This window comes from Molossus molossus, unplaced genomic scaffold, assembly GCF_014108415.1.
Source record: "Molossus molossus isolate mMolMol1 unplaced genomic scaffold, mMolMol1.p scaffold_m16_p_1, whole genome shotgun sequence".
Lineage (NCBI taxonomy): Eukaryota > Metazoa > Chordata > Mammalia > Chiroptera > Molossidae > Molossus > Molossus molossus.
Window position 1 is genome coordinate 5,207,787 of NW_023425344.1, and position 20,884 is coordinate 5,228,670.

General features: G+C 46.7%; 2 protein-coding genes and 1 non-coding gene across 4 annotated transcripts in view; 1 reads left to right on the top strand and 2 right to left on the bottom strand.

Moving 5' to 3' along the window:
• ZBTB49 (zinc finger and BTB domain containing 49) overlaps positions 1-3,181 on the bottom strand; it is a 28,607-nt gene extending 25,426 nt beyond the window's left edge. The window contains exon 1 of the mRNA XM_036271643.1: positions 3,134-3,181. The gene's annotated coding sequence lies outside the window, so the exon portion shown is untranslated. The remainder of the gene's footprint in view (positions 1-3,133) is intronic.
• Positions 3,182-3,355: 174 nt separating this feature from the next.
• LYAR (Ly1 antibody reactive) lies at positions 3,356-20,666 on the top strand. 2 transcript variants are annotated; one of them, XM_036274425.1, is made up of 9 exons: positions 3,356-3,404; positions 9,234-9,407; positions 11,367-11,481; positions 13,804-13,911; positions 14,024-14,107; positions 18,365-18,794; positions 19,049-19,135; positions 19,926-20,011; positions 20,499-20,666. In XM_036274425.1, the coding sequence occupies exons 2-9, from the start codon at positions 9,286-9,288 to the stop codon at positions 20,631-20,633; spliced, it is 1,167 nt and encodes a 388-aa protein (XP_036130318.1). In that variant the 5' UTR covers positions 3,356-3,404; positions 9,234-9,285; the 3' UTR covers positions 20,634-20,666. The 2 variants fall into 2 exon arrangements, with proteins under 2 accessions (XP_036130318.1, XP_036130325.1); XM_036274432.1 differs by lacking the exon at positions 3,356-3,404 and adding an exon at positions 8,731-8,764 and having other exon boundaries at positions 18,365-18,782; positions 20,499-20,665.
• LOC118621834 lies at positions 15,003-15,106 on the bottom strand. The gene has a single exon (XR_004957806.1). It is a non-coding gene; the product is annotated as a U6 spliceosomal RNA (small nuclear RNA).
• Positions 20,667-20,884: the final 218 nt, after the last annotated feature.

Consider the following 20,884-nt stretch of genomic DNA (forward strand, 5'->3'; position numbering starts at 1 on the left):
AAGAGAGAAACAACGATGTGAGAGAGAAACATTGATCAGCTGCCTCCTGCACGTCCCCTACTGGAGACTGAGCCTGCAAACGGCACGTGTCCTGACTAGGACTCAAACTGGGACCTCTCAGTCCATGGGATGATACTCAATCCACTGAGTCACACCAGCCGGGTGAGATAAAGTAGTTTTAAGTAACTAAGCTTAGGGTAATTTGTTGCACAGTGATAGCTAACCTGACCAGGTACAGAGAGAATGGTCACACAGCTAGTAATAGGTAATCAATTAGGGATAAAGTTGGAATTCAAACCCAGAAAATATGACTGCAAAGCCCACAGTTTAACCCCTACTGAAATACAGGTGACAGATCAAAGGCCTTTCTTGGATCAAATCATTTGCCTCTTCAGTCTACTGCCTATGCCCGCTGGTCCAGGTAACTCCAAAGCACAGCACCACACTTGAGGACAAATGCATGCAGTACCAGGTACTATGCTGTTACAGGAGCACGGGGCTCTGTCATCTTTGCAGCTAAATCACTTTGTGACAATGAGCAGAAATGTTTGGTTGAAATATGGACATCTGCCTCACTGATCAGTGTAGCTCTCACACCTAGAACAGTGCCCTGGACACAGCAGGTGCTCAATAGATAGTTTCTGAATTGATGTGTGGGCTTCAGTTTATTTATCTGTAAAAAAGAAGGGAATCCCTCATTGGGTTAGTCTTTAAAGTTTTTTCCTGTTCTAGATGCTCCGAATCTATACCAAGAGTGTGACAGTGGGAAGATGGACTGAATGGCACCAAAAATTAAAAAAAGAAAAACAATTAAAAAAATTAAAAAAAGAGAACAAGAAAAGGCTTAGGCAAATATAAAGAAGAGGTGCTTCTAAAGGGAATAAGAGCCAGAATGGAATTTTATCCTGTAGAGACGGCTTCTAGAGCAAAGGCCCTTCTGGCTGGTAGGGCAATTATCAACTAGTCAAACACCAGAGGAAGAATCTGTGGTAGTCTGTTCAGTGGGGACATTAAGAGATTACTTCTCTAAGGGTCCACAGCTCATGTACCTCAGCACCGGGCTTGTCTCTGACGACCCTGCCTTCCTCTGTGGCCATCATGCTTTTCAAATGGCTTATTCCCAACTCCAATGACAAAGGTGCTGACTTCAAGCAAACAAGCGTGGATTCCTGTCTTAGCTCTATACTGACTCGATGATGCTACACGGGCCAATTCAGTTAAGCCAGTATTATGGACCTAGTATATGCAAGACACTGCTGTGAGGATGGAATTCTGGTCAACTGAATGGGGTATGCTCCCTGCCCTCCACGGGCTGTGCCTCAGTTTTCACATCACCCACTTAACTTTACAAGGTACCTGTCCACTATGTGTCAGGAACTGAGGATACAATGGTGAACAACTCAACATGGTCATCCACCCCTTGGTGAAGTGTCAGTCTAGTGGGGACAGGTACAGCACTTTGCTGGAGACACTAAATGGAAGCAGCACAGAATTAACGTGGGGGAGGAGGGTCGGGGAAACTTGAGGAAGAGACGTCCATGCCGAAACCCGATCGTTAGGTTTGCCGGAGGAAGAGCGAAGAGAGCTCACCCTGGTTTTCCGGGGAAGCAAATAAAAAAACAACACGGGGAGTGCAAACAGGAACGAGGCACCCATACCTGCCCTGCACACAAAAATACCTGAGCACCTGCCTTTAAACCTCTCGGCCTATCACTTCTGTAGGAGACTGTTTCCCTCCTTGTCCATTCCCGTGGATCCCTTCTGTTATGGGCTGAATTGTGTCTCCCAAAATTCGTAAGTAGAATCCCTAACCCCCATTATCTCAGAATGCAACTGTGTTTGGAGATGGGGCCTTTAAAGAGGTGATTAGGTTAGCACCCTAATCCAGTCTGACCGATGACCTTGTAAGAAGGAAATCTGAACACAGGGCACCAGGGATGCACAGAGGAAAGACCAGGTGGGGACCCCACAAGAAGGTGGCACCCACAAACTAAGAAGAGCGGCCTTAGGGGAAACCAAACCAGCTGACACCTTGCTTTGGACGTCCCGCTTCCAGAAGGGCGAGCACACACGTTGTTTAAGCCTGCGGGTTGTCATGGCAGCTCCAGCAAGGACCACACCTTCGATCCCGCGCTCCCGCTGCTCCTTTCCAGAGGGAAGCCGCCTGACCGCCCACGCTCCCTGCTGGGTTAAGGTCTCTCGCAGTAGCTGCTCACACCCCACTCAACTTCCACTCCCTCCTCCAAGGACAGCCCTGGGCGACCACCGCGGGTGCGGCCGGTCCACGGCCGAGATCCACTCCCTCCTCCAAGGACAGCCCTGGGCGACCACCGCGGGGGCGGCCGGTCCACGGCCGAGATCCACGTCCTCCTCCAAGGACAGCCCTGGGCGACCACCGCGGGGGCGGCTGGTCCACGGCCGAGATCCACGCCCTCCTCCAAGGACAGCCCTGGGCGACCACCGCGGGGGCGGCCGGTCCACGGCCGAGATCCACGCCCTCCTCCAAGGACAGCCCTGGGCGACCACCGCGGGGGCGGCCGGTCCACGGCCGAGATCCACTCCCTCCTCCAAGGACAGCCCTGGGCGACCACCGCGGGGGCGGCCGGTCCACGGCCGAGAACAGCGAGCGCGGAGCGGCGGGCCCTCGGAGGAGCGCGGTGCGGCCGCCAGCGCGGGAACTCCGCCGAGAACGCGACCCGCGGCCCCGCCACGGTGCCCACGCTACGGGAGCGACGGCCCCACGGCGCGGCGACCGGCGGCAGGGGCTCTGCGCTCCGTGGGCCCAGCTCCAGTGAGACAGGGAAACGGGAACCGAGAGCCGGAGGCAGGCGGCGGGGCCCGAGCGGCCGGGACGAGCCGGCAGGCGGCCGCCGGGGCGCGGGTGGGATTCCAGGCCGAGGAAAGTCCGGGCTCGGCGCCGTCGCCGGGGAGCCCCCGCACGAGCCGGCAGCCCTCCGCCGACCCCCGAGGAGCCCCGGCACGCGGGGGCGACGGCGGGTCCATGCTGCTCAACCGTCGGGCGCCGGCCTCTTCTCCGGGCCGCCCCACCGCGCGCGTCCCACACGCCCTCCCGGCGCGGCGGCCACCTTACCCTCGGGCGCCGCGCTCTGACCGCCGCCTTCCCTTCACCTACCGCGCCGCCCTCAGAGCCGCTCGCGGAGCTCCGCGAGCTGCGGAAACACCGCGGCCACGCCCCCTCGGCCGTCCGGGCCCGCCCTCCGGCTTCCGGCGCGTCACGTCCGCCGGGGGCGTGGTCCTGGCGCGCAGGCGCGCGGGGCGGCTCAGAAACGAATTCAGCGCCGGGAAGCTGTGGCGGGCGGTGGCGGCAGCGCTGGGCGGGCGGCCGCGGCGATCCCACGTGCTCCCCGCAGCCGGTTGAAACCGTTGGCGACGCCGGCTGAGAGGTGAGCAGCGGTGGCTCAGAGGTCCGACCTCGGCGGCTGGGCTCAGAGAGTGAGGATGGGAGGGGCGGTGTGCTCGACGCCGGCATGTCCACCACAGGGTCCCTCCGTTGGTTTTCGCGCTCGGAAGGACATCCACCCGGATCTCATTCGTGCTCTGAGGAGGTGGAAGGAGTCCTGGGCTTAGAATGACCAGTCCTTCCCGGTTCTTGTGCCAGAGACCCTCTGTGCCCTGGCAAAGCAGAACGGCTGGTCACCGCTGGAGGCTCGCTGCAGCTTGGGACAAGGCTCTTGCCTTTGAGTCTTGGGGAGCTCGGTCCATAAAGAGGAGGCCTTAGGACATAGTGGTTGAGAGCACGGATTTAGGGCCAGAATAACAGCGTGTGCCTCCAGGGTTGCCACCAACTGGACGTGTGACCCGCTGCAAGTTACTGATCCTCTGTGCCTCAGTTTCCTTGTCCGTCCAAAGGGGATGATACAGAACCTCACTCAGAGGACTGTTGGTGAGGATTACCTGAGCACAAACGTGTTAAGCACCTATGACAGGGCTTGGCACATTGTAGGCGCTCAGTAAATGTCAGGATTTCCTGTAGCTCCTATGTCTGGGGAGACAGGTACGGGAACAAGGTGGGGTGTATTTGCAAGGCTGACTTTCCTGCAGAGGGCCCACTTGGAACTTGTACGCACAGCAGAGAGCCTGACAGGTGGTGGACTTCCACGGATAGTTACTACAGGAGTGAGGGCATGCTGTTTAAAACGATACTGGTAATGCAGTGTGTGGGGGAAGGGGGCAGGTTGGGTTCACTTCTCCCAGCCTCTGTTTGCTCATCTGTTAAGTGGAGATAGGTGTACCTGCCTTTTTGGGTTTTTGCAAAGCGCGAGGGAGAGGTCCTGTGTGAATGCACATGGAGACCTCATCACCCCCACATTTGGGGGTTTAGGTGGGATGGTGGACAGTACGCGCTTGTCTGTCCTTCCCTGGCACCGTACCCATGGTTTCTTGGAATTGCACTTCTGAAAGGGGCTTAGGGCTGGTCTAGCTGGCCCGACCCCTTGTTTCACAGCCGGGAGAACTTGAAGTTCAGCGGGTATAGTAACTAGCTTGAGGCAAGGTGTTCATGGGGATTATGCAGAGGTTGCCAGCCTGGCCTGTCAGGAGGACTCTTGGTGGTTGTGGTGGTGATGGGGTTTAGGTCTGTGTGAGAGAGAGAATGTAGAAGGAGGAAGGTAAAAAAATATAACTCCAAATCCCAATCCCAGAACTAAACCTGAGGTCATGTTATCAGGGAACAGGGTGGTAGAGTAGCACCCATGGGTTGGGGAGCCAGAGGATACAGGAGTGAATTTATGAAGATAGATGGGTAGGCCCAGCCGGTGTGGCTCGGTGGTTGAGCATCCACCCATGCACCAAGAGGTCACTGGTTTGATTCTTGGTTAGGGTACCTGCCTGGGTTTGGGGCTCCATCCCCAGCAGGGGGTGTACATGAGGCAGTCCATCAATGTTGATGTTTTTCTCATCCATGTTTCTATATTTATCTCTCCCTTTCTCTCTCTAAAATAAAAATTAAAAAAAACATTTTAAAAAAAGATAGATGGGTGGATTGAAGGTCATATTTAAAGAAGCATGGGTTTAGGTGTAACAGCATTGTGTAAATTAATAGGTCACAAGAACTTCTATCATTGGGTAAGGATGAGTCTTTCATATCTAGTATCTTATTTAACTTTCTGCACAATGCTTTAAGATTTTTATTGGTAAACAGATTCAGTAGGGTACCTTGAGGTCATTTAGTTTTAATTGGCAGATGCAGGCTCCAGCTCCTGTCAGTCCAGGCCCAGTTCAGCAGAACATGGCTACCATGTTGATAAGTTAGTTTCTCACAGTTCCCAACCCCTTACTGATGCTGTCTCTGCTCCTCAACTCAGAATCATTTTCCAACACCTGACATCCTCCACTGTGACACAGGTGGTTTTGTTCCGAGTGGACTGGCCTTAGAATTAAGACCAGTAGGACCCTCATATTTTAAAATGGAAGGTCATTTGTAGAGCCTTTGAGTCTTTTGGATGAGGGTCTGAAGATCCCAGATGCCAAGTAATGGCCAAGGACGTGACAAGTCAAGATGGAGGCGGGCAGCAGCTCAGGCTGCCCCTGCCATGTAGTGTGCCTCCACGGAGGTCACTTAACCATGCTGAGTCTGGGTGGTGTGTGATCTTACCTCTTCTGGAGGTGTTGGTGCAGTTGTGATCATAAATGGGAAGTGGCTTTGTAGAGAGCTAATGGTCGTGTTCTGTCATGCATCACCCTGGTGCGTGATGAGAACTTAGTAAATTGACCAGACAAATGAATAGACAGTCAGAAGCTCACACAGAGGACCTGGTCTTTGGGGGAGGGCATGTATGGATCCCAGTGCACACTTGGCATTCAGTACCTACCTGTCTGCTGAATTGAATCATAGTGACTTATCTGGGGCAAGAACACGTGTGTGCTCCCAACCAGTCTACCAATATTGCTTTCTGCTTGCCTTTCTGTTTTACATGCCCACATCTCTAGAAGGAAGAACACATGGAATCTCTGTGGCAGGGCTGGGACCCAGCCTTGGGCACAGAGAGTGAGGAGCCAAGGAAGGAGAAGGGGACTCTGATTTAGGTTCAGCCCAGTAAGGAGTGCCATTGTTTTACACTTGTATGACATCCGAGCCCAGCAGACGGTGTCCCGAAAGTCTCCATGCAGCATGCTTTCAGCTTCCCTATGTCCGTTACAGATTTACTGAAAGATCACTTGAAAGTTTAATTAAGTTTCTTTCACATTATTTAATCTTGTGAAATTTTAATAAGTTTAATTTTGTGTTTTAGGCAGTGCTTGCCATGTTCAGTTGGGGCACTGACTTTTCACATGGTGTGTTTTTGTAAGTTCGCCACATTCGCACTTCTAAATTGTTAGGCCTGCGCTGAGACTTGGGGCATCTGTCTGCTGTGCTGTTCTTTGTAGCCCACCCCCAGACAGACAGACAGACACACACACACAGGTGTTTCCTGCGTAAATGACAAGTGTCTCTCCAGGGGGCTAGGTCTGGTATGAGGCCTGATGAAGGTGACCCTCGGCTGGTGCTGAGATGTCCCCTGGGCTCTGAATAAGTGAGCGGTAAGCTCCTCACAGGCCTCATTTATCTTGTTAGCAAGCAGGCGGCCACACTGTTCCCATTTCAGACCAAGAGTAAAAATGCAACGAAGGCTCTAAAAATCCTGAGAAAGGCCCTAAGAAATTGAGTTCTGCCTCACTGTGCAAGCTACCATACTGCTGGTGAAAGAAATGCACAGATTTCTAATGGGAACATTTGCCGGACAAGACTGAAGGAGAGGGTTGGAGGTATTTTTCCGGCGGACGCATGATTAAATTCTAATATTCTCCTGAACTGATGTTTACACTGTGTGTGGCTAATCCCCAGAGGGATGACGTTGTGCACAGATATTTCCAGCATCTTTTTTGTCAACATTACTGCTGCTTTCAGTCCATATGTTTTGTTTCCACCTGTCCCCAGGCTTTTAATGCTGACCTTCCCTGATGACAGACTGAGCCTCCCAATGGGATCTCAAACCTTGCTGAAGCCTCCTCCGCTCCCTCTTCCCCCTCAATCAGAAAACAGAATAGACCTCGACAAGGAAGGCCAGAAAGATCATGGCCATAGCTTCACTCTGAGGGGGTATTTTCATTGTTGAATTTCGTTATGAAAGTACTTGTACCATTTTCAGCAGATGAATGGCTTATCGCAGCTGCTTCTACCTTGTGTGTATAATGGCCATCTATTTCTTGGTTGACGAGTTAATGGTTAAGTGCCCCTACAGGGTATATATTTGATAATGCAGTGCTGCCTCTTGTTCCAGCCTTTGTTCTCCCTCAGAGGTAGGGCGGCCACTGTCCTTGTTGCCTGTCATTAACTGAGCATCCATCTGCCATGTGCAGAATGCTGAGCTAGGAGGGAGCTGGGTCACAGCTCCCCAGGACTCGCGACTGCTCCACACGTCTTCACCTTAACCAGCTGAGAGGACGGACGGTGTGGTTGCTGCACATTCCAGAACAAACGCCCTGTGGCTTTCCTCTGGATTCAGTGCAAGGCTAGCTAACCACACGCCCTCCCTTGCTCACCGGTCCGGGTGGCGACCTGAGAGGGGCCCCGGGGCCAGGGTCTGCATTGGTACAGAGCCTGTCAGGCAAGCTGATGCCTGGCAGTGCCCTGAAGAGCCAGGGGCCATCGAGAGAAATCATCTGGGCGCTTGTGAACCCTGGAGCTGCAGCCAGGATGTACATTTCCATTCAAGGCTGAATGGGCGGGAGCAGCCCTCATCTCTGCTCACGTGTGACCCTTGCAGCAATGACCCAGCACGGAAAGTTACCGTGGCTTGTCTCACTTTTAGATGGATTTGTTTTTTGTTTGTTTGTTTAGCAGAGTAGCAGCTCTATGAATTTTTAAATGGTTATGTGTCTGTGCAGATGTACGTCATGTTGACAAAGTGCTGGGGACACCTGGGTCTGTGACTGAACCCTCCGGTAATTCAGCTCCCAGCGGTTAGCACAGCTGCAGTGGTTCCATTTCTTCATTGATCCGACAAGAAGCCACAGGATGGAGGCCCCTCACCTATCCCTTGTCTACTAAGCCCGAGAGCACATCCATTTATATAAACACACACACATTTTAAAATATGTTTTTGTCAATTTTTTAGGGAGAGAGAGAAACATTGATGTGAGAGAGACACATTGATCGGCTGCCTCCTGCACGCCCCTTACTGGGGATCGAGCCCAAAACCCAGGCATGTGCCGCGACCGGGAATAGAACCAGGACTCGAACTGGGACTTGAACTGGGACCTCTCAGTCCCTGGGATGACCCTCAATCCACTGAGCCACACCGGCCAGGCCACATCCTCCTATATTAACACCTGAGGATACATATTAATGCCTATATGAATGTTTTGTGTGCTTATAGAAATTGTTTATAGGCCTCCTTTCTACTTTCTAAACCTTCCTCAATTCCCCCCCTCATTATGCTCTTACTGTATTTGGGGACCTGAGATAATTTGCAATGCACACCTAAGGATGAGAGAGGGAGGGGGTGGGATGGAGAGAGAGAGATAGAAAGTTATTAGCAAATATAAGATGTTTTACTTAATGCCCCCAAAACTCCTCCTCTTTAGAGCCAGCCTGCCAAGTTTAAATCCTAGTTCTGCTACTGTGTGACCTTGGGCAAGTTACTTAATCTCTCTGTGCTTCAGTGCCTCATGTAAATTGTGAACAGTAGTCTTTCCTTCATAGGGTTGCTGTGAGGATGAAATAAAGTGATATGTGTAAAGCTGGTAGAGGGCCCAGCACATGGTAAGCACTCACTCAACAAATGTACATTAGTGTCATTGTTAATTATAAGTTTGCTTACATGGTGGTAGAGTTGTGTGTAAATTGCTAATCAGCTTTGATTCTCTTTTTTTTTTTTCTCGAAAATGTGGTTGTGTTTTAGAAGATATTGCTTGTTCATTTTTTTTTTTAATGTTTTTTTTTTATAGACTTGAGAGAAAGGGAGGGAGAGAAATATCAATTGGCTGCCTCCTGCACGCCCCCACTGGTGATCAAGCGGGCAACCCCAGTGTGTGCCCTGACTGAGAATTGAACCTGTGACCTCTCTGCATGGGATGATGCTCAACCGAGCCACACCAGGCTGATTCTCTTGTTCGTAGTTATTTTCATGTGAAATTATGGTTGAAAGGTTAGCTGTATGATTGTTTATTGAGAATAAAAGTTTCAGATTACAATGATAATATCTTTTTTCCTTTATTTTTAATTTTTTTAGGACAAGACTTCGAGCCTATCTTGGATAGAGAATATTTAATCATTTAGCTAAAATGGTATTTTTTACATGCAATGCATGCGGTGAATCAGTGAAGAAGGTACAGGTGGAAAAGCATGTGTCTATCTGCAGGAACTGTGCATGCCTTTCCTGCATTGACTGCGGTAAAGATTTCTGGTAAGTTTCAAATAATTCATGTAGATCCATAGTAAAAGTCCAGAACAGTTTTGGAAGCACTGTTTCCACAGAGCTTTAAAAAATAGAGGCAAATTGGCCCTGGCCGGTGTGGCTCAGCGGTTAGAGCGTTGGTTTGCGGTCCAGAGAGACCCGGGTTCTGCTCCCGCTAGGGGCATGTACTTCGGTTGCAGTTTGTCCCCGGCCCTGGTTGGGTCGTGTGGGTGGCAACCTCTCGATGTGTCCCTTCACATCGATGTTTCTCTCTCTCTCTCCCCCTCCCACTCTATCTGAATAAAATATCAAAAAAAAAAAAAAATCAATAAAAAATAGAGGCAAATTGGAGTAAAGACATTATGAAAAAAATTAAAAGTGGTTTACAAGACTGTTTGCCATGTATGGACGACTTAAAAAGGACCCTGAAGGAAGAGGATTGTGGTGATTGGAGCATTTGATCAGTCAGTGGCACTTGCTGTCACCTTGTCACCACCATTCCCAGACCCTGTGAAGGGACCACTGGAGTATGATTCGGGTGTGGTGCCGATCACAGTGAAGAGTGGGCTTATAAACCAGAAAACAAGTGCACAGTCTGAGAGGGGAGCCTAGGTCCTTCCAGGGAATCAGTGATGCTGGGGTGAAGCTCCTGCTCCCAGAGTGTGTCAGACACTTCTGTGGGGGGGAGGGGGTGTCTGGAAAGGTGAGGACCTGGGGGAGGGGCAGGACAGGCCTGGAGTGCCCCTCACTGCATCTCCCCTTCAGCCTTCAGGCACCAGTAAAAGGCGGCTTTGGTCCACGTGCCCGCTGTCTTCTGTGGCATTCGGGTGATTTTTGCTAACAGTCTGTCTTAATTTTCTAGAGCAGTCCTATTTAAGAACTTTTTTGGAAACTGCTAATGTCTTTGGCCCACACATTTTCTTGAGGGCCCCATCAAATTTCAGAAAGCTAGTATGAGACAGAATTGAGTTTTCTTTTTTCCAAGACTCTGAGATCCAGAATTTTTTAGTGACCTGATAAATACCATTTTTTTTTATTTTATTTTTATTGAGGTATAATTGACATACATTATATTAGTTTAAAGTGTACAACATTATGATTCACTGTTTGTATTGTAAAATGATCGCAATAAAGTCTGGTTAACATCCGTCCCCATACAGAGTTACAAAAAAAAGTTTATTTTAATTGAATTTTTTGAGAGAGGAAGGGAGAGAGAGAGAAACATTCTTGTGAGAGAAATATTGATTGGTTGCCTTCCACACATGTCCTGACCAGGGATCAAACCCATGAACTGAGTATGTGTCCTGACTGGGATTCAAACCCAGCACCTTTTGCTGCACAGGACAATGCTACGACCAACTGAGCCACAAAGGCCAGGGAAAAATGTTTTTTCTTGTGATGAGGACTTGAAGATCTGCCCCTTAGTCACTTTCAGATATGCAGCACAGTATCAGTAACTCGTCGTCATGCTGTACATCAACCATCGTAACTTTTTAATTCGATTTAATTTTTTATTATTTATTTTTATTGAGATATATTGATATATCACATTGTATTAGTTCTGGTACCACGATTTTACACCAGCTTTTAACTGACTCTACAACTGATTATTGACTGCCTGCTATGTCCCAAGGAATCTGACAGAGCGATGAGATAAAGCCACCTACTGCAGAGAATTAATTTATTCAGTATATGGTCAGGTTAAAAATACTGCTTCTCAGGTTGGTTTGAGGCATTTGGATATAAAAATGGGCGGAAAGTTTAGTGGTGGGTTTTGTACTGGACAGTGTGGAGGAAAGAAATGGCGGTCATGCAGCAGGTTGCACAGGAGATGGACTAGCTGGGATGCTTGTGCAGTGGGCAGGTGTGACATGAAGTCGCGTGGACCCCGGAGGGGAGTAGCATGCTAACATTAGACAGCCTGCAGTCTGAGAATCCATCTGATGTGGAACCTTCATCACTTCTCAGGGGTGAGGACTATAAAAACCATGTGAAATGCATAAGTGAAGACCAGAAGTATGGTGGCAAAGGCTATGAAGGTAAAGCCCACAAAGGCGACATTAAACAGCAGGCGTGGATTCAGGTACGGTCGGATTCATCTAATAGCTTCATCTGACATCTTCCGCTTTTCTTTGGCAGTCTAAGACAATGAGGATAAATGCATCGTCAATGCAGATAAGACCCAGAAATAGCATGTCTTAGGATAGACTAAGGTTGAGCAACTAAACCTTGAAAAAGAATTCTTTATTTCTATTAATAATTGCAGTGTATTTTGTCTTTAATCCATATGTTTTATAGATTTCTTGCAAAAATATTTCAGAATTCTCACTAGCTTTCTCTTGGCTATGAAGCTTTCTTCTCTGTATTTGCGTCCAGTGATAACACAGCTTTTATAACTCAGACCATGTTAATCCATCATATCTGTTGATCACCAGAATTGGGCAAAATAGACAATTTCATAAATATGAGGAATTTTCTACTTAAATAAAATGAAAATATGTATAATAAAAATGACAAAGCAACAAGATCCCTAACTCACTGAGAGGTGGAACTCCCAGAAAGTTGCTCACCATGTACAGAATAGATACAGGAGGAAAGGTTCAGAAAGGAAGGTAAGAGAATGAAGAGACAAATGTCATCTCTGGAAATTCTCTTTCCTAGAAGCCAAATAAATAATAGTTTCTTCCTCCATGATAGAGTTTAAACGTGAATTTTCTGATATTGACCAGCTTACTGACTTACAAACTCCTGGGAAGGAAAATCTGTTCATGAAGGACTAATGCAGTTTGCTTAGTGAAGATTGAGAAGCTCGTGAAACTCCCTAACCTAAGATATTTAGGCTGGCGACCATCAAGCCACACTTTTGGGTACTAAATCTGTAATCCCCCACTCCAGGGAACATGACATTCCTAGGCCCCCAGGCTTGAGGAACCTGTGTGCGTGAGCTCCATCCTTGTTGTCATCACATCATGAGTTTCAGGTAAAGCAGGAGCCAGCACACTGTGACCCAGTGGGACAAAGCCAGGCCCATTTGTTTACATGCTGTCTGTGGCCACATTCATGTAAGCATGGCGTCGAGCAGTTAGGATAGAAGCTGGATGATCTGCAAAGCCTAAAATCTATACTGTGGCCCCTTAACAGAAAAGGGCTCACTGGTGACCATCTTCTTTGTGTATTATCATTTCTCTAACTTAAGTAAGTACCTTTTTTCTCTGCCTTCACTGTGACTGCCATAGCACTTTCTCTTGGACATGAATTTAATTTTCATCTCTGTTCTGTTCTTGTTAATGTTCAAATTTATTAGATCTTAATGATTTTGTCTTGGTCCTCAATTTATTTCCTAGTCCTTTTTGCCTGTATTTTGTATTCATTTTGTCTGATCAATTTGATCACTTTTGGTTTTCTCTAGTTTTTAAAAGTTGTGAATTATACATGATACAGAGTTAAGCATTTTAATCATTTTTTAAGTCTTCAATTAAGTACATTCTCTGTTTGTTGTTCTTTAAGTTTATTCACCATTTCTTGTCCTTTCCCAGTTGACACCCTCATCAAAAATCATTTAACCATAAATGCAAGGGTTTTTTTATGGGCTCTTTGTTCTGTTGGTCTGTATGTATGTCTTTACACCAGTTCCATACTGTTCTGATTACTCTAGCTTTGAAATCAAAGGTGAGACCTCTAACTTTGTTCTTTTTCAAGATTGTTTTGGCTATTTGAGAATCCATGTGAATATTAGGATAGAGTCTTCTATTTCTGCATGTGCGCATGCGCGCGCGCGCACACACACACGCGCACACACACACACACACACACACACAGTTTGATGTTGACAAGGATTGCATTTGAATCTGTGGATCACTCGGGTAGTATTGCCATCTTAAGTCTTCCCATCCATGAACATATCTCTTTATTTGTGTCTAATTTCTTTCAGTAGTTTTAAGTAGGTAAGTCTTTCATAAACTCCTGGGTTAAGTTTATGCCTCAGTAGTTTATTTTTTTCATGCTATTGTAAATGGAATTGTTTTCTTAATTTCCTTTTCAGATTGTTAGTTTGTAGAAATGCAACTTGATTTTTTTAGTGCAATTCTGCAACTCTGCTGAATTTGTTTATTGGTTCTAAAGGTTCTTTTTGTGGAATCTTTAGGTTGTTCAACATATAAGACTAAGACCAGGTTAGCTATGAACAGAGATAATTTTACTTCTTTTTTTCCTATTTGGATGCCTTTTTTAATTTATTTTTTTTCTCACTTAATTACTCTGGCTAAGACTTCCAGTACTGTTTTGAATTTGTAAGCATAGACATTAACCCAAAATCTGGACTTGAGATGTGAACTCTGGAGCTCTGGCTACATGAAATACATGTGTCAGTTGTTTATTGTTCTTGTCTTTTCTTCCTTCTTTGTAGAAAATTAATGAATTAATTAAAAAACCCAATGTCAGCCCCAAAGTGAGAGAACTTTTAGAGCAAATTAGTGGTTTTGACAACATTCCTAGAAAAAAGGCAAAGTTTCAGGTATGTATTTGATACGACTTCCCTAACTGAGGGGATGTGGGCCCATCGGTGACAGCTTGTGCAGACCTGTCAAATGGGATGTATTTTTTTTCCCTTCTTTTTGTCCTTATAGAATTGGATGAAGAACAGTTTAAAAGTTCATAATGAATCGATTCTGGAGCAAGTGTGGAATATCTTTTCTGAAGCTTCCAGCAATGTAAGTCAGATCTAATTTTAGATTCGTAGTGTGGCAAAAATGACGAGTAATAATGTGATGGGAATGTCTTATTTTTGGAGGTCAAGACAGCCTTCTTTTTCAGAGAGCCTCTTTGGGCCTTCATTTATGGGAAGGAATAAACTGAATGCCTTGCAGAGAAGAGTCCCCTATTGTGCACAGAAAGGTATTTAATCCCAATGTTTGATAATGGTAGCAGCTAACATGGAATGATTTGCTTAGAAATCAGGCAGTGGGGCATATCGGAAAGAACAGGAGCTTTGGGTATCTGACAGACCTGTATTGAATCCCTGCTGCTCTCTGCCAAATGTCTGATCTTGAGCACGTTATTTAAGCTCTCTGATCCTGTTTCCTTTTATTTAAAAAGTAGATCTTCATGTTCATTCATTCATTCATTCTGTGCTTACTGAGTGCCTGATCTGTGAACAAAACTATAAATGTCTCTGGTGGTGACAGTGCCATGAAGGAAGATAAACAGGTGAGGCACAGAGATTGACTAGGTGGCCTTTTAGGTAAGGGGAGAGGGGTCTCAAGGGCTCCTTACATGCTGTAGTTTTAAAATAGAGGAGACTACAAATGTATCCCACTTATGCCCCGCTTTTAGTGGGCACTTGAAAAGTGTTGTCTCTTTCCTTCCGGTGGAGGGAGAATTCCACTGGGTTAATTCGGTCAACTGCCTGTCAGTCAAAAAGGCTTGCTAGAGAGTTCCCAGATGTGGATACACTTGTAGAGAGTTTTGGTTTGATATTGTGTAGCCACATTGTTGGTTACATTGTTAGTATGATTTTTTTTACATTAATTCAGTTGTGCTTTCTTCCTGTTTGGAGCTTACATGCCATTCGGAGACTTACATCATTATTAGTTCGTGTACGTATTTTTCAATCCGGAAAGCTTCCTGGATTTGCATGTCATCCTTGCACAGGGACCATGCCAACCTCTGGATCATTCCAGTTTTACTGTATGTGCTGCCAAAACCAGCACATCACTAGTGCTTTTTTATTTATTTATTTTTTAAATATGTTTTTATTGATTTTTTTAGAGAGAGTAAGGGAAAGAGAAAAACATCGATGTGAGAAACATCGATTGGCTGCCTCCTACATACTCCCTACTGGGGATTCCCTGAAACCCAGGATGTGCCCTGACCAGGAATCAAATCCGTGGGACAATGATCGATCCACTGAGCCACACCGGCCGGGCCATTAGTACTTTTTAAAAAATGCAGTGGGTCTGGCTAGTCTTTTATTCTGGTCACGTTGTCAGGAGTTGATTTGTTTATATAGAGAGAATAGTTTGAGCAGCAAATTGAGATAAAAATGAAACTTTAGCCCTGGCCAATTAGGCTCAGTGGTTAGAACGTCGGCCTGCGGACCAGAGGGTTCAGGGTTCGGTTCCCGCTAAGGGCACGTACCTCGGTTGTAGTTTGTCCCCGGCCCCGGTCAGTGTCGTGTGGGTGGTGACCAGTTGATGTGTCTCTCTCTCTCTCTCTCTCTTCCCCCCTCCCTCCCTCCCCTCTATCTGAAGATACATGCAAAAAAATGTCCTCAGGTGAGGATTAAAAAAAAAATGAAACTTTATCTTGGTAGCATATTTAGCATTTGTCTTAAAATATACAAATTGGGCCTTTGAAACCTTATAATCAATCATTTAATAGGCCTTTATGTGGCACCTTTTCTTTTTTTTTAAAGCTGCAGGGTTTTTTTTGTTTGTATTGATTTTTAGAGGGAGAGAGAGATAGAAACATCAATGAGAGAGAACATCAATTGGCTACCTACTGTATGTTCCCCATTGAAGATTGGGCCCACAACCTGGGTATTTGCCCTGACCAGGAATTGAACCAGTGACCTCTTAGTGCATGGTTTGACACTCAACCACTGAACCATATGGGCTGGGTGTGGCACCTGTTTTTTGAAGGTTATTTCCATTATTTTTACTAAGCATCAAAGATTTAAAAGGACTTAGGTCAACTGCAGTTTAAAATAATGTTCTTTCCGATTTCCCATATGAAGCCGTGAACATATTGGGAATTAAATAAAGTAATCCATAAACAGCTTGTGGTGTGCTCTGAACTTGTTGCTTTGCCTTTGCCCTGTGAACTTAGCACATCACCGTGTTTGGTGCAAAGCTAGGGGTCCTGAGGCCGTTTGTTCATGCTCCCAGTTTTATCCCTCTCTTTAAGCTGTGCTGGCTTTAGGTTGGCAGCTTTCTCTCCTCTACTGTGATACTTTCTATACCCAGCACAACTTGCACCTGGTCACTGGACACAGCTGTAATCAGGCCAAATCCTGCCCTTGTGCTGCTGTATTCCAGTGGGGGAGACACACAACTACATGTGTGGCTTTGTGCTATAATATCAGGTCGTGATGAGCGCTAGGCAGAAATAGAAGGCAGGAGGAGGGGCGGAGAGCAAAGGAGGGTGCTCTGTCACATGAGAGTCAGTGAAGGCAGTGCTGAGGAGACCACAGTGGAGGAGATGGGGAATGGTTTGACCAGTCACTGTTGAGTGGCTGCTAGGTGGGTGGAAGTGTGTGTCCTGCCTCCCTCCCTCCCTCCCTCCCTCCCTCCTTCCCCTCTGTGAGTTTGGATGTGGAGGCAAGGCACCAACTAGAGACCTGGTCTGAATTGGGCAGATGTCAGGCTGAGGTCTTTGACCCTTGGTGGTTATTATAATAACCAATACACAATATGAACAAAATTGTAGGATAGATGGGAAGCTTCTCTGTCCCTTCCTCCTCCTGAATTCGTTTCTGAACTCATTCTCTGTCCCTCATGTGCCCAGACTGCTTTATTTCTCTGAACTGCTACTGAGAAAACTGATTTAGTTAACATTCTTTTCCAAAATGCTGCTCTTTCTGCCAGAGGTTGAGCATTGATGTCAGAGTGAGTCGCGACTTTGTACTGTTCTTGTACTTGAGTTAAAGCCAGTCCTTCTTTATTTGGTCCAACTTAGGGGGTAGTAACTCCCTTCTTGTGACCTACTCTCTGTAAGGTTAAGACTGGAGGCGACTTGTCTGAGTCATCTGGCTGGTGACATACATAGATGGAACTTGGGCCAGATCTGTGGACGCATAAATCCAGTGATTTCCCAGAGCTGCTGCCACTGGTCCTGTCCCTGCCCGCAGGGACCTCCAGGCTCATGGCAGTGCAGTAGATGGCTCTGCACCAGCTCGTGAGCAGGGCTGGTATAGAGATTTCCGCACAGTTTGAGTCAGGGTACAGCAGGCAATGGGACTAACTGTGCTGAAGTCATTTTTAAAAATAGGATCCACCCTGGCCGGTTTGGCTCAGTGGATAGAGTGCTGGCTTGTGCACCAAAGTGTCTTGGTTCGATTCCATCCAGTCAAGGGCATGTACTTGGGTAGCAGGTTTGATCCCTGGTCTTGGTCGGGGTCATGTGGGAGGCAATCAATCGACATGTCTCTCTCACATCAATGTTTCTATCTCTCTATCCCTCCCCTCCACTCTATCTAAAAATCAATAGAAAAATATCCTCAGGTGAGGATTGAAAAATAAATAGATAAAAATGGGATCCATGTGCTGATTTGAATAAATACTGTAAGTGGGACGTTCGTCTTACCCCAGTGCCCGCAGTTAGTTCCGCCATTGTCCTCTCTGTCCAGGTGTCCCTGATTTCCTCTCGGGAGCCAGCTAATCTGAATGACGACCAGATTCTGTCTCTGTCTAGTACGTGGTCCTTCACAAAGCCCTCACATATGTTGGGCCAGTGCATTGATCGTCCCCTTTGCTGAGCTCACGATATTTCTTTTCTCATTTTCTTACATCAACTGTATGATGAAGGGATCACTGCCTTTCGTTTTACAGACAAGGAGTCAGGTTTGGAACAGATAAATAACTTGCCCTGAGCCACCTGGCTAGTACTGACAGAGCTGGAGCTTGAACCCAGGTTGCAGATACAGTACATAAATCTGCTAGTTTCTGCCACACACGAGTGCTTGCCTTTACTGGAAAGAAAGGTAAATAGTGAGGCAAAATCAAAGGTCTGACTGAAGCGACTTAAGGGTGCTTCACTTTCTCAGTGCAACGAGAATGTCTGTTAGATGCAGAGAGTGGTGTGGGCTGGGGGAGTTCTTGTTTGGTGTATTTACTGCTACTTTTTAACTATTTGGGGCTCACAGTTCTAAAATGGTAAGTAATAAAGACATTTCAGTTGATCACTCAGTGAACGAACAGGTGTGTGTGGAGTAAATACTTAGGTGTTTCTTGGTTTTGCTTAATAATAAGGAACCAGTCAGTGAAGGGCAGGATCAACAGCCACTCAACCAAGTGGCAAAGCCACCTGCAGAAATCTCCACCAAGGTGGTGCCTTCCAAAGCAAGTGACACCACGAAAGGACAAGCAGAGGCAAAGAAGAATAAGAGAGAAAGGAAGGAAGAGCGGCAGAAGAATAGGAAAAAGGAAAAGAAAGAACTAAAATTAGAAAACCACCATGAGAAATCAAAGAGTCAGAAGCCTAAAAAGCAGAAAATGAGACCGGAAGCAGAGCCGGAGGCTGGAGGGGAGGATGCCACCAGCTCCGCAGGGAACAAGAGGCAGAGGAAGAGGAAGGGCCAGCATCTGGAGGACGGGGGTGTGGACGGAGATGCGGACAAGGGAAAGACAAACACTGGTCCAGGAAAAAGGAAGCGGAAGCTTTCCGAAGGTGTGTGTCCAGGTTTGTTAACACTTTCTAATGCTGTGGATTTGAGATATATAAACTCTCCCAGATCTTGGACTTTGAAGCATGTAAGTCAAAGAGCGTAAGACGTGAGGCAAGTGACCTCTCAGCTCCCCGTTCCCCCCTGACCTGGAGGAGAAACTGCATGTGCTGGGTTGCGTGGGATGGATGGAAGGGGCCTGCCCGTGGGAGACATAAGTGTAGCTGATGCCATTTATGCAAAATCTCTTTTTTTAAAAATCTCTATTTAGTTGAAGTATATTCTAAGAAGAAAAAGATAAAGTTCCCAGGACATGCTGAGGGCAGAGAACCAGGAAACCACGAAACTCCTGCAAAAGGTATCACTTCCACCATTTGGAAAGCTCTGCCCTCTTTGGGCTGGGGGAGGAGGTGAACCAGGGCCTCCTGGCAGGCCAGACCTTCCAGAGGCTTGTGGAAGAATTTGAAAGCAAAGTAAGTTCTTCAGGTGTGACTCCACAGTAATCCATGAAAAATGTGAGTCACTCTTACAGTGTCTCTGTCTTGCTTTAAGGATAAAGGGGAAAGCAGTCTGGATTGGAAATATATATTATCTCTGGAATTTAAAATAAACCCAGCATGCTTTCCCAGACTTAGTTGCTTCCTTTCTTCCAGCCAGACCTCTTTTCTCTGTCCCTGATGTCCTTGTTCGAACTGCATGGCCACCTCTCTCCCTCAGCTAGAATGTGTACTTGTCAGCATCCAATCCCTGGCCATTAAGGTTCTTTCAGTGCTGCCTCCTCCACAAAGCTCCTCCTCTTACTCAGCTCCGTCTTGCTTACTGTGCTTAGACAGCCCCATGATCTTAGTGATCTTGATGAATTTTGCTGAGGTCATTCAGTGCAACTCTGTCTTTACAGGAATGAGCAGTAGTGATGGTGTTTATGATAGTCAGTTAACCTGCTCACTCTGAGAACAAGGACGGTGCAAGGTAGCTGGTGCTTCTAAGGCGCTGTCACTGGACAGGTCACGCCTGCTACACAGTAGTAGGGCACCCTGCCCATTCAGGATTCGTTCATTTTCTGGGTGGCAAAAAGATGTCACAAAAATCTTTTCTCTTACGATAGTACAACAAAACTAATGGTTTACACGTTATTCTTTATATTGTAGGTAAATTCAATTGGAAGGGAACTATTAAAGCAATCCTGAAGCAGGCCCCAGACAATGAAGTAGCATTCAAAAAGCTAAGGAAAAAGGTATGGCGCAGGGACCTGGTGACATAAACTAAGGAGAATTGGTCATGTTAAAATGTACAGTTTCTAAAAAGTACCTAAAGTATTACAAACGTGTGTGTGTGTGTGTGTGTGTGTGTGTCAGTGACTTCCACATTGCTCTGGTGACCCTCTGGGCTCGCTGGGGCTGGGGCCGACTCCCATCACTCTTCGGCCAAAGCAGTGCTCGCGTGATTTGAGGCTGTGCAGGACAGTGTGCTGTCCTTTCGTCACTCCAGAGCAATGGTTTCTTCTCTTTCTCTTTGGTAACTTTTGCTGACGTAGGACCCGGGTGCAGCCAGGTGCTCAGACACGTGCCACTGCACGGATTTCCACGAGCAGAACACCTGTGTGACCAGCACCTGGTTTTTTTGATTTCTCATTGTTGCCCCACTTCTGGGTTAAGGAAAGACCATTTCAGGTAAATTTCAGGACAGTTACCCATACTTGACAGCCATTGTTCTTTGTGCAGGTTTTAGCTCAGTATTACGCTGTGACCGAGGACCACCACCGGTCTGAAGAGGAGCTCCTGGTCATCTTCAACAAGAAAGTCAGCAAGAACCCCGCCTTTAAGTTACTAAAGGACAAGGTCAAACTTCTGAAATGAACATTTTTATATTTATAAATTGAGTCCATTCTATTGATTTCTTTCATTGCTGTTTGTAAAACATGTAATGAATAACAACTCAAATTTTGCTTTCCTATAAGAAAAAAATATATTTTTGGTACACCTTTTATGAGAAAATAAACTATATTGTCCTGAATCCTCCAGTAGCCTCAGTGCCTGGATTTCTTCAGTTTTACCCTCTTGTCCTTGAAACCATCTCTGTCACAAGGACGAAGGAGACACTGCTAGAG

What these genes read in the sequence shown, in the direction of transcription:
- LYAR (XM_036274425.1), top strand. Translation starts at nt 9,286, where the DNA reads ATGGTATTTTTTACATGCAATGCATGCGGTGAATCAGTGAAGAAGGTA. An exon ending in GAAAAAAGGCAAAGTTTCAG is followed by an intron (nt 13,912 to 14,023) that starts GTATGTATTTGA and finishes TTGTCCTTATAG; the next exon opens with AATTGGATGAAGAACAGTTT. An exon ending in TTTCTGAAGCTTCCAGCAAT is followed by an intron (nt 14,108 to 18,364) that starts GTAAGTCAGATC and finishes CTTAATAATAAG; the next exon opens with GAACCAGTCAGTGAAGGGCA.